The 16,997-nt window shown below is 57.8% G+C and overlaps 1 protein-coding gene across 1 annotated transcript in view; it reads right to left on the bottom strand.

The window, feature by feature from the left end:
* Positions 1-3,927: 3,927 nt before the first annotated feature.
* The window catches only part of PTK7 (protein tyrosine kinase 7 (inactive)), a 31,406-nt gene continuing 18,336 nt past the window's right edge, over positions 3,928-16,997 (bottom strand). The window contains exons 3-20 of the mRNA XM_062571393.1: positions 15,851-15,953; positions 15,206-15,396; positions 14,372-14,519; positions 13,256-13,386; positions 12,720-12,986; positions 12,392-12,525; positions 11,865-12,000; positions 11,648-11,767; positions 11,329-11,478; positions 10,912-11,062; positions 10,435-10,562; positions 10,002-10,205; positions 6,451-6,606; positions 6,008-6,240; positions 5,541-5,621; positions 5,307-5,458; positions 5,045-5,223; positions 3,928-4,857 (exon numbers count right to left, since the gene is read on the bottom strand). Coding sequence (XP_062427377.1) covers positions 4,697-4,857; positions 5,045-5,223; positions 5,307-5,458; positions 5,541-5,621; positions 6,008-6,240; positions 6,451-6,606; positions 10,002-10,205; positions 10,435-10,562; positions 10,912-11,062; positions 11,329-11,478; positions 11,648-11,767; positions 11,865-12,000; positions 12,392-12,525; positions 12,720-12,986; positions 13,256-13,386; positions 14,372-14,519; positions 15,206-15,396; positions 15,851-15,953 — 2,825 coding nt within the window. The 3' untranslated portion in view covers positions 3,928-4,696. The remainder of the gene's footprint in view (positions 4,858-5,044; positions 5,224-5,306; positions 5,459-5,540; positions 5,622-6,007; positions 6,241-6,450; positions 6,607-10,001; positions 10,206-10,434; positions 10,563-10,911; positions 11,063-11,328; positions 11,479-11,647; positions 11,768-11,864; positions 12,001-12,391; positions 12,526-12,719; positions 12,987-13,255; positions 13,387-14,371; positions 14,520-15,205; positions 15,397-15,850; positions 15,954-16,997) is intronic.

Genomic DNA, 16,997 nt, shown 5'->3' with positions numbered 1-16,997 from the left:
GCGGGCTCACGTCGGCGCACGCCGCTCTGCAGAGCACGAGACCGGGCAGGCGCTGCCGCAACACCCCCGGCCAAAAGGCAGGGAGCGGAGAGAAGCCGTCCGCGCAGCCACCCTCGGGCAGTCTGTGCCCCGCGTCCCCCTCTTCCTCCCTCGGAGAGGCAGAGGGGGTGACACTGGTCCTGCCCCCCTCCATCCGCCGCCCCCCCCGAGCCGCCCTGCGGCTTGCGGCGCTGCTGGGAGGTGCTGCGGGCCGCCAGCAGGCCGATTTCGGGGCGCTGCGCAGGCACACGTGGGTCAGCAAGGGGGCAGCGGGGGACTTATCCGTCCCCTCACGGAGCGCAAACTCTCAGTTCGGAGGCGAGGGCACATGCACAGAGATGCGGCCTTTGGTGAAAAAGAGGGGGGCTCTCCCGCACCCCATCCTGCGGCCGGCGACCCCGAGGCCGAGCAAGGCCAGCGCCAGGCCCCTCTCTGCCTCCTGGGCACCACGGCGAGAGCTTCGCCGCTGGCACGAGCCCTTCCGCGGCACCCACCTCGCCGCCGGCCTTCGCAGCTGCGCCCCCAACCCCGCTCCCCAGGGCAGACCTCCTACAGAGCGAGGGAATCGCTGCAAAAACATAACCCCCCCCCCCGACCTCCACCCCCGGCAGCGTGCTCCCCGCCAGCCGTGCTCCTCCGGTGAGCACACAGGCCATTTATAGCTCCCCGCAGGCGCTCACATGCCTCCCATCACATGCCCTGGCCGCTCTCCTTCCCGGCGGCCGGTGAGCCCGGGTGCACCTAGCCCAGGTGAGCCTGAGGGCTCGCCGAGCGGGGAGGCGCCTGCCTCCTGTAGCCTCGCTTCGGGCTGGTTCTTCTCTCGCCCCTGTCGCCATCCTCCCTAGCCTAGTTTGGGGGGGGGGGGGGGAAATGAGCCTCTTCACCCCTCCGTCCATGGGTAGGGCGCGTGGCACTGCACCCCTCCTCCAGTTACCGCCGAGGAGCTCCCAGAGGGGCCGCTGCCTGGAGAGGCCCGGCTGCAGCAGGGGCCCTGCTGCCCCACCTCCCCGCCCCGTGTCCCCGTGGCCTCCCCTCATACGGGGGACGCAGCCCCCACACCACCATGCACCTCCCTTCCCAGCAAGGGCACAGAGCACTGTGGGGAGGGGGGGTGTCTCTGCATCTCCCCGTTGCGCCGTGCCCAAAGCGTATGGGGCGGTGGGGAACGTGCACCTTAACGCCCTGGTGGGGTGCAACGCCCCCACGCACCTAGGCCTCACCCAGAGGCTCTTCTAGCCTCCCTGGCAAAGCTGAGAGCCACAAGCTTGCTTTGCCTTTGGCGTTAGCCGCTCTTCCCCAGTCCCTCTGGCTGGTTTCTCCCGGCCTCCGACAGAGCCTCCAGGCGGATGTCACTCCTGCAGCCGCCCGCCCCCCAGAGGGAGCGAGCCCCAGCTCTTCCCAGCCAGCATTCCTCTCTCAGCACCCCCACGCTGCCTGATCTTTTATAGTCCTCCACATCCCCTCAGCACCTCTTCTCTAGGCCGCTGCAGCACAAAGGCGCTTTCTCACCCCCTTTCCAGCATTTTCCACCCGTTCGGGACCAGGGGAGCATGCTCGTGCTCAGCCCCAGCACGGGCTTCCTGCTGCAGTGCGGGGAGCTGTTCTCACCTAACCTCCACATCTCTTGGGCGAGCAGCAGCACTTGGATTGGAGCTATTGCTGCACGTACGCGAAGGAAGGCTCAACTCATGTTTAGGATTTCAGAGAGATGTTTCAGCCGAGGAGCTCCTCCGGCCATCACGTACGCTGTCAGAGAGCTACATGAACAGGGCTGCCCCTCACGGGGAGGGGGCCAACCCCAGCATGGACTATGCCCTCCCCAATGGGTAAAGTCCCACAGTACCTGAGCAGGGCAACCAGAGCTGGCTGCTGGCAGCATGGTCCATCAACAAGCCTAGATGCAGCAAGCAAAGAACAAGATCCTAGATCCGTTCAGGGAGTCCAGCTGGAAGGCAAGACTGGAAATAAGGCTGAAACATAGGTCTAAGGTCAATCCAGGAAATGGCTGGAGACAAAGCTGAGAACAAGTCCACCCACAGGGTTGCTCAAAAACAAGAGCAAGGGCCCAGGCCTAAGCTTAAATGCTGCTCCTGGGTCATGGGCAGAGGGTGTGGGTGTCCCAGGTGAGGCTGTTCAGGGCAGTTAGGGTCCATTAGTGCATCTGCAGGGCCTTGAGACAGCTGCATGAGAGCCACAGGACACCAGGAGAAACCAAAGCAAACAAGAAGTGCTTCTCCTCGCTGCGTAGTGGATCTGTCCCCAGGGTGCTATGGGTGCCCAAAGTGTATACAGGCTTAAGGGGAGCTTGGATGACTTTGTGGCAAGAGAAGTCATCAAGGGCTACTGGAAACACCTGGTTCAGAGGTTATCGGGTAGCTGGCAGCTGGGATGCCGTGTACCTGCTTGCCAGGTCTTATACTTCTCCCTAAACATTAATTTTTGGGGCACATGTTTTGGTGGTCCGTTGGGTGGACCTGGGTTCTGATGCAGCCACGCTGTTCTTTGTAGTCCTGGGTGCTGCAAGATGCCACCCTAGTTATCATCCTTCCCCTGTGTTTTTGAAGATGTCATTACCTCAACTTGGGCTGGAGCAGCTGGATCCCTCCCTGCTGTTTGAGTCCTCCCCATCTCCTGCAGGGGCTTGAGGTGGGTGCGCTGATTCCCCGCTCCCCATTTAGCCGGGCCTGTCTCTGCTCAGCTTACTGTTTCCAATTAGTTTGGCCAACATCTGAGCTGTCCCCAAGGATACAGAGCTTTTTCGTGACATCACTCGCAAAAACACGCTCTCCCACCAGCCCCGACTTTCTGCACCCTGGAGGCCTGGGTTTTGTCTTAGCGCTGGTGTCCTTCGTGCTTGGGTGCCTCCCTGGAGCCACTGAATCTGGGCCATGTGGTGAACAGACATCCGTGTCCGCAGGACGTGCTGAAGTAGAGCTGAGCACCACATCCCGATGCCTCTCACCGGACCCGCCCCCTTGCAGCCACGTTGTCCCTGCTCCTGGGAAGCAGAGCTGCAAGCACGAGGCCAGCAGAATGGGACTCTCAGCCCAGCGGTCCTGGACACCTCTGTTCTCCAGCTGCACAGGACCAGGGATCACTGGTTGCATCTGACGTGCCAGTGGCCTTCTTCCAGGGCAAAGCTTTGACAGCGCTCGCTGGCCCATCGGCCGATGCTACGCAACTCCCTGAACCTCCCCGTGACGTCCCAGGCAGCCTCAAAGCAGAGCATCAACAACTGGGAAAAAAATAGCGAACCCCTGGCGAAGCACCAGGTGAGATGTGGCAGCACTAGTCCAGCTGAAGGAATCTAGCGCCTGGCTCTCTCACATGATCTACCTGAAAATGCCCAGCTACGCAGTTTCTGAACAAGCTGGGGGTATTTCTGGGGCAAGAAGTGCTCAAGGAGTAATAAACACCGGGGGGGGGGGGGGCACAAGCGGAAACGCACTCAGCTGTAGGCCTGCACAACATGTGCAGCCATCCCGCAGCAGGAGATGCAAGAAGGGAAGGCCACAGCAGCGTGACAGACTGTAAAGATGGAAACAACGCATCAAATGCAACTCAATGCCCGTCAGGGGCCCAATTACCCTCAGGGGACAACTGTTTTCTCTAGTACCCAATACAAATTTCCCTTCTTCAACTTGTGCCCATTGTCTCACGTCCAGCCCTCCTCCCGGAAGAATTCAGCTCCAGCACCGTGGGGACGTACGGCCAGCCAGACTGCTCCGCAGCTCAGCCGGCGCCTGGATTGCACTGGGGCTCCCGGAGCCTCAGCGAACACCATGGGAAAACACTGGAGTGGCAGAAGCACCCGTAACCAGCGCCCAGGCTTTCCCAGGACCCAGCTGAGAGCAGCAGCTCACAAAGACCATGTCCCCCTCCGCAAAATAAAAATAATTAAAAAAGAGGCTTTTTTTATTGAGAGCAGCACATAAAAACACAACAAAAACCCAACCCTTCTTGGCTGCGGTACCCTCCGCTCAAGCAAACAAACTAACCGAACTCTAGGCTGCGTTCCAGTAACAGAAATACTACGGTGGGGAGGAGCCAGCACACTAGAAAAGGAGGTGGGGGGGGCACTGCCCCAGGGAGGGAGGGAGGGAGGGAGGGGGGAAAATAATAATCATACAAAAAAAAAAAGAAGAAAAAAGGCACGGGGGCGATGGGAAAGGTGGCAGACGTCTCCTTCATATGCCAGGCACTTCACGTTCCCGCAGGCGGGCCCGTGCCCGCCCAGGAGAGACACCGGTGTGCCTAGCACAGACGGGCAGACGGCTGGCCGGACGGGGCCGACAGCTAACGCGCGTGGCGAGCGGGGACGCAGAGCCGGCTGCCGGAGCCCGGCTCCCGCTGGGCACATGGGCGAAGCCGCGCTGCACCCGTGCCGCCAGCCCGGGAGCTCCGGACTGGGCAGGCAGAGAGCGAGAGGCAGCGAGGGCTGGCGTTGGGGGCCTGGGGAGGAGAGGGACGGGGTGGTGGTGGTGGTGGTGGTGGTGGTGGGGTGTGCAGGTTTGTGCTTTGAGTTCAGCCGCTGCTGGCGCCATGCTGCTCCCAGCACGTCAGGCTGGCGCTCAGCCAGGGGACCTGGGAGCGCCCCGGGAGCACCCCGCACCCCTGTCCGCCCCCTCGCCTCCTTCCCCAGCGAGGGCCGGGCCGCTCAGGCCTTGCTGTCAGCCGGGTTGTCCCCAAGGGTGGTGGCGAGCTCGCCAAAGGAGGGCCGGTCCTTGGGGCTGGGGGCCCAGCAGCGCTGCATCAGCTTGGCGAGTCGCGAAGGGCAGCCCTCAGGCTGCGGGAGCTTCGTCTTGCCCGACTGCAAACCTGCAGGAAAGCAAAGCCCCGAAGGCTGTTGAGAAGAGGCGTGACGCCCTCCGGCAGCATCTCCACCCGTGGACCTCCTGCAGCCTCCCCAGCTGCACCAGCATCATGTCGGAGGGCAAACAGTGCTCCGGCCAGCCCCTCTCCCCTGAGAAAGGACACTGGAGAAGGCACAAAGTGCCTCACGTACCTGCCAGGACCTCATCGTCTGCCAGCGGGCTGTAGGGCATCTCTCCATGCATGAAGACTTCCCACATTAGCACCCCAAAGGACCACACGTCCGACTTGGTGGAGAACTCATCCTCCAGCACAGCCTCGGGCGGCATCCAGCGCAGCGGGATCCAGGCCTGGCGGAAGTGGTAATACTCGCTGCGGGCAGGACAGGCAGGCAGTGAGATAGGCACCCTCCCAAGCCATCCCACCCCCCTCTCCCCCCACGGCTCCCAACTGACCTGTTATACACATCCTTGCTGAGGCTCAGCGCTGAGATCTTGACCTGCCGCTGAGCGCTGACCAAGCAGTTCCTTGCTGCCAAGTCCCGGTGCACGAACCTGCTGTTGGACAGATGCTCCATGCCCAGGGCCACCTGCGTGCAGAGAGACACCTACTTCCCAGAGAGATGTTGGCACTGGCTGCCCTCCCCATGGTCCCCTAACCCCACAGCATGGCCACAGCTGCACCCTCACCTTGTGCTTGGTGCTGAGGGGCTGTGGCTTCAGAGACTCATCTTTGCTCTTGGAGATCCTCAGGAATTGCTTCAGGTCCCCCTGAGGAGACGGAAAATGATTATTCAGAGGCAGTATCCACCCGCTGCCAGCTGCATCGGTCCCCATCATGCCCAGCCGCAACAGGCCCACAAGGAGCACTGCAGACCCTCTCATCCTGGGCCACAGCCCTTCCCTGCCCTTTTGGCTCCTGCCTGGTAGGTCAAGCAGTATGTTGTCTCTATGGCTCGAAGGGCTAAGATCAAGGCAAGTAGGTCTGGTGCTTCCAGGAGGTTTTTAATACCCCAGATGTATTTCTTTCCAATAAACTCCAGACCTTCCACAGGAGATTCAAGGCCAGTCCACCAGCCTGGACCACATCACATTTGCAGTGTTCCTGCCATCCAACCCAGCCTTTCTACCACAGGCACCACTGGCAAGGCCCTTACCAGGTCCACATACTCCAGCACCATGTAGTGTGGCTCTGCCTCGCGGCACAGCCCCAGCAGCCGCACCACATTGGCATGGTTCAGCTTGCCAAACATCTCCGCCTCGCGCCGGAAGTCCAGCTGCAGCTGCTCATCCCTGGTCTGCAGGCTCTTCACCAGCACCAGTGCCTCGTCTTCGCCATCCTCCACACCCTTCGCCTTGGCCAGGAAGACCTCACCGAACTCCCCCCTGCCTGTAAGCGGAGGGCAGCACATAGGAGGACAGCACACATTAGGACAGCATGTGTTAGGACAGTCCAGGATCTCCGCAAAGACAGTGGCTGTGGGGTACTCCGTACTCCAGCAGGTCCCATATTCCAGCTAGGACATGCTGGGGTTTCAGTTGCGGGGGGGGGTTTTGCTGGGCCAGGACTTGGGGTGGGGGCTAGGGTGGCCCGACATACCAAGGGTAGTGATTGTCTGCAGGTTGGAGCGTGGAAAGTGCATCTTGTCAGCAGTGCTGTGCCGCTTGCTGGCTCCAGAGCTGCTGCCCAGGTTGGTCAAGGCCACTTCTTCTTGGATCTCATCTGTTGTCTGCCCATTCTGCAGGAAAGCACCACCTGCAAGGCAAGCACATGTGGCTATGGCACGCCAGCAGGCTGCGCAGTGCACACCATGGCGAGGATCAGCCCATCCTGGAGAGCAGCAACGCAGGGCTGATGCTCCAAGCAGGCACAACTAGCTCCAAGCACCCAGGCCTGACTTGCAGTCCCAGGAAACACAGTACCCTCCATACAGTTGCTCCTTCCAGCCTCAAGTGAGGCCCTGCCCCCATCACTGCCAGCCCCACAGCCACTCCTGCAATCAGATGCTGAGCGACGGCTTTGGTCCCAGAGCTACCTGGCCCCACCGGGCCACAGGCGTCCCATTGCACTTGCACATCCCCAAGAAAACGGGTGGCCACATCCAAACTGCCTGTTGACAAGAGTTTGCAGAACAGCAGCAGGAGATCAGATGAGTGAGGCAGAGAGAGGGCAGAAGACCCTGACTGCTAAAAATTGGTCTTTAGATGCCCAGGTCCATGTGGCACCAGCTGCTGCAGCCTGCCCTCTGCTCCTCCTTTCCCTGCAAGCCTGCAACACAGATGTCTTTGGTAATCCCAAACCTGTCGGATCAGATCAGATCAGCCTGGAGTTTCTCTTACTGCCCAGATTAGAGCAAAGCTTGGAGGCAGAATCCTTGCAATTAACCCCAGAAAGCTTTCGCTTAGGAACTCCACTAGAAACTTCCTCAGTTTCTAGTGAACTGAGGAAACACACAGAAGCCAGTGAACAGGACTAAACACTGTTCTCCTAAGAAAGCAGGGCACCCTGTGTTTTACAGTTGGATTGTACTGGAAAGATTTCTGTATAGAAAACAAACCGTGATTTTGAGTGCACTTACTGCTTAGATCAGACCAAGTAGTAGAAACTGCTGCTTTCCAGGAGTTGAAGGCAGGAGTTTGAATGTAAGGCAGGACAAAGCACTGAGCAAAGGTGGCTGACATGTGTGGCATCACCTTGCGTTACCGTACACATCCCATTTCAGCTAGTCCAGGAGCAAGCACTGAGGAAACATCTGGCTGTGCAAAAGGGTTTGATCACCAAATGAAGACTCCATCTCACATGCTATTACACCAACAGGAACCGCAATGCCCACGATTTCTGTCAAGGGATACTGTACAGCAATGTAGCAGCCCTCCAGCACATCCTCAGTGGCCATGGTGACGGGGACCGTAGCTTTGTGATGGGTAGGCTTGGAGCCATGAAGATTGAGATGCAATGACTTAAGAGCCATGGCTATGCACAAGTGTCCTCTTCCACACGCTGGAGTAGTGGTGCTTGCAGAAGACCATTGTGAAAAACACCGTCTACCCTATAAATCAAGGCTTGATGTTACTTCCACTATCTCTGTTTTTACACTAATTAGGAGCAGTGTGGTGCTTAAGCCTGTTCGACCCTGCGCTGTCTGCAGTCAAGACTGACGGTGTCTCAGGACTACAAACTTGAAGCCAAGAGAAAACATGTGAAGACTGCTGCAACTGTGCCACAAAAACAGCAGAGGCCCAGAGTGAGCACTCTGCCGCTGAGGGGTGGCACCAGCGGGCAGCAGCAGCAGACAAACTCGCTTCTGAGCACAGACGACATCATGTTTCACAGAGCTTTGATGAGACAGTGAATAACAAAGGGACCTCGATGAAGAGAAATGCAGAGATGAGCAGGAAGAGTTTCATTTACACAGACAGGAACCAAGCACAGAGGAGCTGCCTATCTTATCCCACCTGTCTGCAACACCTGCACCCGCAGGAAGGGCAAATCTGTCTGAGTCCTGAGGGCACGGGAGAAGTCAGCTGGTGGCCAGCCAGGCAGTACTTGTCCTTGTTGGGCAAGTATTGGGATATTTCAGGCCACTCAGCTAAAGGGGGACCATATCAAAACAAGGAAGAAAGCCCAATCATCACAGGACATTTGGGGGTCATTCCCCTGGAGCTGAGAGCAAATATACCACTTCTCCAGAGAGGCCATGGGAGGACCAAAAAGGAGCACAGACATCTGCACAGCCAGGTAAGGGCTGCAACAGCAAGGATGCATCTCACCCAGCTAAACTGGCTCCAAACAAAGCGAATAAGAGAGAAATTCTGGCAGAATACAAAGAAAAACATAATAAAGACAGGCCAAAATACAAATCCTGAGAGACAACCTGAATCAGGATTAAAACAAATCCTTTCCCCAGGAAAACAGTGCTAGCCAGAGCCCACAAGCAGGGATGGCCAGGGGAAAAGCGCACAGTGGCGACAGCGGCAGAACGCAAAACTGCAGAGATGTTCCTGCATCCCCACTCCCAGGAGGTGCCCCACAGCCAGGCTTCCCTTGAGGCACTGAAGGAGTCAGGAGCTTGTGGACAAAAGGGACAGAACTGAGGCTGTTTGAATTTCCAGAAAGCACTGTGCAGGGTCTCATGGAAACCAGCAGCTCAACTGCCATGGGACAGAAGGCAACATCATCTGATGGACACAACAAAGGTGGCACTCAAAGGGTACAAACACAGTATGCTGCTCGCATGGAAAGGGCACTGCTGGCACATGGTTGTGAAAGCAACCAACTTAGCTGGGAACAGTAGCATAGGGCAGCTGTTGCCAGCTGCAGTAGAATACTGAACACTAGGAGATGCAGAGAAGTAAGATGACACCCGGGGAAAGCAACCTCCATGTCCCATCCACAGTGATGGGCCCAGCCCGCAGCTACTTGCTGGCTCCCAGGAGCAAGCTCTGGGGACAGGCGGCTGAAACAGTGGCACAAGACAGAGCACAGCCACGTCACTCTGCAAAGCTGCGTCCAAGTCCTAGGTGGGGCTCCCCATCTCCGAAAGGCGATGGTGCATGCAGGAAGGACTAGACAAATGGAAGAGCTGTCTCTTCTAGTGCAAGAAGTGGTGCTAGATAGCAAGCTTGAAATGCAAAGGAAAGAGATGGTTCTTCAGACAATGTGTTGCTGTGAAACTGCATGTTAGAGAATGCTGTAGATGCTCAACACTTATACAAGTTTCTGAGATAAGAAGGCAAGTTCACAGCAGGGTCCAGGGCTGCGCAGTGAAGTCTAACGCTTTGGAGAGGCTGGCAGAGTACTACTATTTCATCACACCACAATAAGGATATTCACCTTCCCTTAGCAAAGGGCATACATGACACCACACATCAGTGCTGGAAGACAGGAGCAATACAAATATCTCAGCACACAGGGATGGCTAGACACAGGGCCGGGACGCAAGTTTTACACCAACTCATTGGGCATGCTTTCTCTGGCCGTTTTTCACCCAAGAGCAGGTCTCGGTCACAAGCAGAGGCCAAAACCAAGAACGAGAGACCTGAGGTGGGGGTAAGAAGGAGCCCCTTGCCCTCAGAAGTTCCCTCCACACCCCGACCCAAAGGGCAGGGACCAGCAGGAATCTATCCCCATGCCATGTGCTCAAATCTTACCATTCAGACACTCCATTTCGGGCTCCTCGCCCTCCGGGTGCTTCTTCAGCCGCTTAGCTTTCCTCCGCTTCTTGCAGTAGAACATCAGCCCCAGTACAATGATAATGTAGGCAACAGCTGCCCCCACTGAAAGCCCAATGGTCTGGATCATCTTGTAGGGTGTGTGGCTGCTGGGCCCCTCGTCCTCTTCCATTGCTGGCTTGTCTGGGGGACAGAGAGCGCCAAACCCATGAGGGTGTGCAGCGATGGCCCAAACCCTGTATGGGAATTTGTCAGTGGGGAAGGAGAAGCCTCCCTGCTGCTGTGCTGGCCTCAGCCCGCAGCATCCAGTGCTGCATCTCAATAGAGACCTCATCACGACTGGGCCAGCAGCAGAGCCAGAGATGCCCAGGATGCCGAAAGACTGTGTCCTGATGTTGGGCACCTCCCTTACCTACAACATAGAGGAAGGCCTCGCGGTGCTTGATGTTGCAGCTGTTGCCAGCGATGCAGGTGTATTTTCCCGAGTCCTCGGTGGTGACATCGTAAATCACCAGGGAGCCGTTGGGCATGATCTGAATCCTGCCAACCACACAAAGCCCTTTGCAAGCGTGAGAGGGCAGAGACAAGTATGGGACCCCTACAGCCCCATCACCCTGTGGTGCAACAGTCTTAGTCCCTTGGCCTATGTCCATCTCAAATCTGAGACTACGCCTTAGCGCTGCAGCTCTTGCAGCCAAGCCTTTGCAGCCTGGCAGGCCGTGATGGGGAGCAAACTCTCAGGGCTGGGGAGCCCAGAAATAACTGACCAGGTGACCCTGCCCAGCTGGGAAGGTCAGACCCTTTTGCCAGCATGGGCACACTGCGTGGGCCGAGGGAACACTGCAGTGCAGCACAAGCCCACCTTCAGTTTGAGACATGGGCTGCATACCTGGGCAGGAGCTTGCCGGGATCCAAAATCTTGTCCTTCCCTTTCCATTGGATATGTGGCATGGGGTCGCCCTCTGCCTGGCACTGGAACATTGCTGTGTGCCCCTGGTACACCGTCGTGGGCTCTGGCTCTAGCTTGAAGGTGACGTAAACTGAAGGCAAAGAGGCTAGCATGAGCCCATGGGATGGCACTGAGCCCGCACGAGGGAGCGGGGCCAACACCAGCACAATGGCATGTGTCCTCTCGAGCTATTTGCAAGGCACTGACAAACTGGGTATCTAAGCGCCATGGGGCAGGGCTGGGCGTCAGGACAGACACCTCTCTCTCTACACAGATATGCCGACTGGGCACCACCCAGGCAACCCTGTCACGAGGCCAGTGGTGCAGCCAACCCAGCTGCCTGCCCTGAGCCCTCACCTGCTACCACAAGCTGCACGGTGGCTCGGATCTCGCCCTGAGGGCTGTTGGAGGCGATGCACGTGTAGTTCCCCGAGTCGCTCCGGCTCACCTTGTGGAAGGACAAGATGCCGGCGTTGTGGCTGACATGGGATGGCAGGCTGCTCCCATCTATGGGATGGCAAGAAGAGGGATGCAGTGGTCACGCGTGCAACACGGAGTTGCACATCAGCTCCTCAGTCCACCATAGCACTGCTGCTTCACCCGCACCGAAGGTGGGCTAATGGAAAGCTCTGGCGGCCCATACTGGGGACACATGGCCCATTCAAGTCCCCCTCACCTGTTTTAGTCCATTGGATGGTGGGTTTTTCCCGGCCAGTGGCTGAGCAGGACACCGTAACCTCCTTATCAAACTCCATGCACTGCAGTGGCTGGGGTGGGGGAGTGAACTTCAGCTTCTCTGCAAGAGACACAGGTGCCATCAGGCCTCCCAGCACCAAATCTGGGGATATCATCCCTGTCGCCTGCCAGGCAAGAGAGTCCCCCCACCAGCGTACCTAGCACGTGCACCCGTGCGTATCCTTCAATGCTGCCCGCTGGAGTGCTGCTCACGCATTTGTACATTGTCCCGTCATACACCTCCACGTTGTTGATGCGCAGCGTCCCATTCTCAGAGATCTCAAAGCGCGAGTCCTACCGCAAAAAGGAGGGAGGGAGGCAGAAACATCATTGTCACCAGCCCTGGGCTCACTGCTGCCTCTCCAAGACTTTACTTTTTCGTGCCCCAGATGGGCACGGCCCTGATGGGATCCACTCGGAGAGCCAAGGCACACTGCTCCATCTCTTCTCTCCTCCCCAAAAAGCACCAGGCCAGTGGCGAGCCAAGCAGCCAGAGACGGCCGGTCACACACCCACACAGCAGGAGGATGGGGACAGTGCCAGGAGCACAGTGAGGGTACAGGTAACAGGGTGATGACAGGCCCAGGAGCAAAGCAAGAAAACAGCAGCAGTGAAGGAGGAAGGAGCCAAATAGCTGCCTTGAAAAAGTGCCCGTGAGCAGCAGGGACTCATCTCACCACCTCACCTCAGAGATGGAGACGCCATTGCGGTACCAGGTGACGGTGGGTTTCAGGGAGGCCTTGCTGAGGCAGTGCAGATATCCTGGCTTGCTCTCCTCCAGCTGGCTGTCCTTGGGCATCTCCACCCACTTGGGCACCGCTGGGCGCAGAGGCAAGGAGTTACGTGGGGCCACTCACCGCCCCACCAGCCAACACCAGTGTGGCCCAGACCAGTGTCCCTGGTCAGCTATGGGGACTGTGCTTCCCTGCACCCAAGAGGTGAGGCACCAGCCCATCCCAATTCCCTCTCCAGTCCCTTCCCCTGCTCCCAGCCCTTCTCCAAAAGCTGCTTACTGGCCACGGTGATGCTCAGCTCCTGTTTCTTCTCTCCAGCCTTGTTGGCAGCATGGCACGTGTAGGTCCCTGCATCCATCTCGGTGATACTAGTGAAGACAAGCTGCTCTGCCTCTTGGTATACCCTGCCAGTGGTGGGAACCTGTTCCTGGTCCCGTTCCCACCAGACCTGGGGTGGAGGTACACCCCGGGGGGCGATACAGGCCACACGATGCGCCTGGTTGGCCGTGAACACCTTCGGGGAGAAGGGCGCCATGTCTTCGATCTCTGAGAGGAGCAACAGACAGCAGGGCTCAAAGAGGGCAAGAGCGTGTGGCTGCTGCCGGCATTACCATCCCCACAGAAAACACCAGCCAAGGCAGGGCACACACAAGCTACCTTTGCACACTTCACCTGGGCAGCAAGGACAAGCCACTTCACAGATAAACCAAGCGCTTTTCAATGTACCAACCCATTGCTACCTCCTTGCACAACTCAGAGCGACGCTGCAAGTCTGGGACCCACTGCCCGCCCTGTCGCCAGCCCCAGGACCTCACCTGCCAGCCGCAGAGTCGCCTCCAGGACAGCAGGTTTCCCCCTCTGCCCACGGCCAACACACTTGTAGACCCCAGTGCTGCGAGCCCTCACCTGGGTGATCAGCAGGGAGCCGTTGGCGAACACAATGGTCCTGGGCATGCGGGGAGAGACAGGGCTCGGTTGGGCACCTCAGCAGGACATGCGACAGAGCCATGGCCCTGTGATGTCCTGCACGAGCTCACGGAGTGAACGGGGAGACCTTTGTGCCAAGTCAAAGCTCCTTGGGGTGGGGTACAGCATGTGAGGACAAGGAGATGGTGGGATACATGCTTCATCAAGAAGACAAGCTGAGAGAAATATCTTCCCCGCAGCAGAGTGGGCTTCCCTGGAAAGACGCACCCCAAAGCAGGCCAGCTCCAAGAGCCAGCACATGCAGAAGAGGGCACAAGGTGGCGCCCAGGAGCTGCGAGGCCATTGGGCGTCTCGTGCCTAGATGGGGCTGCTCGCGTTGTGCAGTCTGCCTTGGTGACATTCTGTTGCTGGGAATCACCCTGCACAGTCCAGCTATGAGACATCCCCAACTGTGGGGGGATCATGCATAGGCACTTGGGGCTGAGAAATGTCCCTGGCTCCAGGGATTGTCATGGGCAGGTATCTGGGGCTGCAAAACAGCCAAAGGCTCAGGGGTCGCTGTGCAGGTGTCTGGGTCTGGGAGGTGTCCCTGGCTCTGAGGATCATCATGTGTGGGCATCTGGTGCTAGGATGCATCTCTGGCTCCAGAAATGACCCTAGTGGGTGTTTGGGGCTGGAGACATCTCTAGCTCCACGATTCATCACATATGGACATCTGAGGCTGGGAGACATGTCCAGTTCTGGGGATCACCACATGCGGCATGCAGTTCTGACAGCCCCGCGTGCTCATTAGAGGACAGTCTGTTTCCTAAGCCCGGTGTAGATGAAAGCCATGTACAAGCACCAAGGCCCTGCTAACCCTATCTCAGGCCAGCTGAGAAACTGGCCTCATCAGCAGAGGCTAGTCTGGTGTACCTGCCCTTGGGTGTACCTTTGGCCCTTCTCTGCTGCTTCCGGGCCATGGGGCTCCCCCTCTCCTCCCAGATCACTGGGGCCCCTATTACCTGGACCTGTTGGTGATGGGGGTGTCTTCAAAGAGCCACTCCTGTGTGGGAGGGGGCACAGCTGTAAATTGGCAGTTGAACATGGCCTCTTCATTCTTGGTCACGATGAGGTCCTGTGGGACGATCACTGCCTGAGGGAAGCTTTCATCTGCAATGGCAAAGACCACAGAAGCGTGAGGAGAGGGGAGCAGCCTGTGGGATCCCTTCATCGGTGCACCAGTGGAAACTCAAAGAGGAGCTGAGAGCACCCTGAAAGGACACCCATCCCCAAAGTAGGCACATACACCGCAACAGCTGTTGTCACACAGCTAGGATCGCATGCACAGGCTGCTTCGGGGAAAGTCCCATCCAGTTCCAGGGAGCCCCTGAGCACCCTGGGCTCGTGGCAAACAGACCCAATCCTGCCACTTGACCACAAATCCCCTTGTCCAGGGCCTGAAATCTCCCTAAGGCCAACAACCCTCTTCTGGCTACAGCCCAGGCCTTGCCTCCAAAGGCCAGTGAGATGTCTCACCCCACAAGGCATCACAGCAGCACTTGTATTACTTGGCAGCATCTACAGCCTCCAGAGTCCAAACCTAGTTAAAGACGGGAGGACCCAGAGACTACAGCACAGACCTGCTCCAGAAAAATGCGGGGACAAATTAACGCTGGTAGACAGGAGCAAATTCAAACCCAGCCAGTGTGTCAGACCTGTCTCCAGCAAGAGATTTCTCAGGGAGGATGTCACACCAGCCTGACACTTCCCTTGCAGGCCACGGCAGCAAAGGGCAGGCTATCGGCCAGGCAGTAAAACAGCTAAAGCCCAGACCGGGGCAGCCAGGAGCCACTCACCAATGATATTCAGTGTGAAGTTGTCATGGCTGCACACGAACCCAACGGCGCTGCGGGCACAGCAGCAGTAGAGCCCGTTGTCATCGGGGCTGGCGCTGCGGAGGGTCAGCGTCCGGTCCTTGTTGCTGATGGCGTAGGCGTCGCGGTCATCAGGGATGGGGATGCTGTCCCGGAACCACTGCCACGTGGGGCTATGAGACAGACACAAGAGGGTGACCAGGGTGCACGACTGGCCACGGAGTGCATGTGCGGAGGACACAGCCCGGAGATGGCCCCTTTCCCTGGCTCTCCGACCCCACTGCCAGCCCCAGCACGCACACAAAGCCATGAGACATGCAGCCAAGGAGATGGCACATGATCAGAAAGCGACGGAGAGTGACCGCAGCACATGAAGCAGCTCAGCGACTGGCCTGCGAGAGCCCGTCCTTACTGTGCTCCTTGCTACGCGGCTCCAAGGAAGCCGTTTGCCTTCTCCCCAGGTGCTCAGCCAGTCTCAATCCTGCCTTTCGCCTTCCCTAGACTTTACTGCATCCTCGCAGGAGAGAGAAGGAGAGAGAGAGAGAAGGAGGAGGGGAAAGAGCATGCGGCAAAGGCGCCGGGGACCCCCAGCAGGACCTGCTTCTGGGGAGGGAAGGCAATCCTTACCGTGGGTGGCCGTCAATGTGACATCGCAGCACCACCGTGGAGGATGGCTGGATCTCAGCCACGCTGGCCGGCTGTTTCAGCAGCACACTGCCCGTCTCCAGCCCTGTGGGGTCAAAGGGAAGAGATCACCATGGCTGGCTCTCCATACAGTTTGGTAACATCTGGAGCAGGTGGCATGGGAACAGGAAGGCTCGAAGACACGTAACTCCTTCAATCCAGGACCAGCCCATATGCACGGAGCAAAGGGACACCCACACTGCAAGTGTCCCACCCTAGCCTGCATAGGCTCTTTGGAGCCTGTCTCATCCCCTGAGGGATGAGACAGGCTCCAAAGAGGTCTGCAGTGACGAGGACATGCTTGGTACAGTAACATCCTCATATAATTGGGTCCAATACTGTTTAACATCTTCATCAGTGACCTGGATGAAGGGACAGAGGTTGCTGACGATGCAAAACTGGGAGCAGTGGCTGATACACCAGAGGGCTAGGCTGCCAGTCAGAGGGCCCTTCACAGGCTGGAGAGATGGCCAGAGAAGAGCCTTATGAAGTTCAACAAAGGCAAGTGCAGAGTCCTGCACCTGGAGAGAAATAACTCCATGCACCTATTCAGGCTGGTTCCATATAAATGGACAGGGAGAGCACCTGAATACGGGGGGAGGGAGCATCACCGAAGTGCAGAATAGTTGAAGGGACCTTGAGAGATCATCTAGTCCAGTCCCTCTGCTTGCTCAGGCAGGGTCACCTACAACACATTGCTAATGACCAGATGGCTTTGGAATATCTCCAAGGATGGAGACTCCACAACCTCCCTGGGCAACCTGTTCCAGTGCTCCATCACCCTCACAGTAAAAAAGATTTTCCCTGGATTTGGGTAGAATTATCAGTGTTTCAGTTTGTGCCTGTTGCCTCTTGTCCTATCACTGGGCACCTCTGAGAACAATCTGGCCCCATTCTCTCCACACCCTCCCTTCAGACACTTACCCACATGGATAAGATCCCCCTGCTGTCTTCCCTTCCCCAGGCTGAACAGTTCCAGCTCTCGCAGCGTTTCCTCATGAGAGAGGCTCCCGTCCCTTCAACATCTTAGTAGCTCTTTGCTGCACTCGTTCCACGAGCTCCATGTCTCTCTCATACTGGGGAGCCCAGA

This window comes from Rhea pennata, chromosome 3 (assembly GCF_028389875.1).
Source record: "Rhea pennata isolate bPtePen1 chromosome 3, bPtePen1.pri, whole genome shotgun sequence".
Classification (NCBI taxonomy): domain Eukaryota; kingdom Metazoa; phylum Chordata; class Aves; order Rheiformes; family Rheidae; genus Rhea; species Rhea pennata.
The sequence above is the reverse complement of the archived record's forward strand: the minus strand, read 5'-3'. Positions and strand labels throughout refer to the sequence as shown.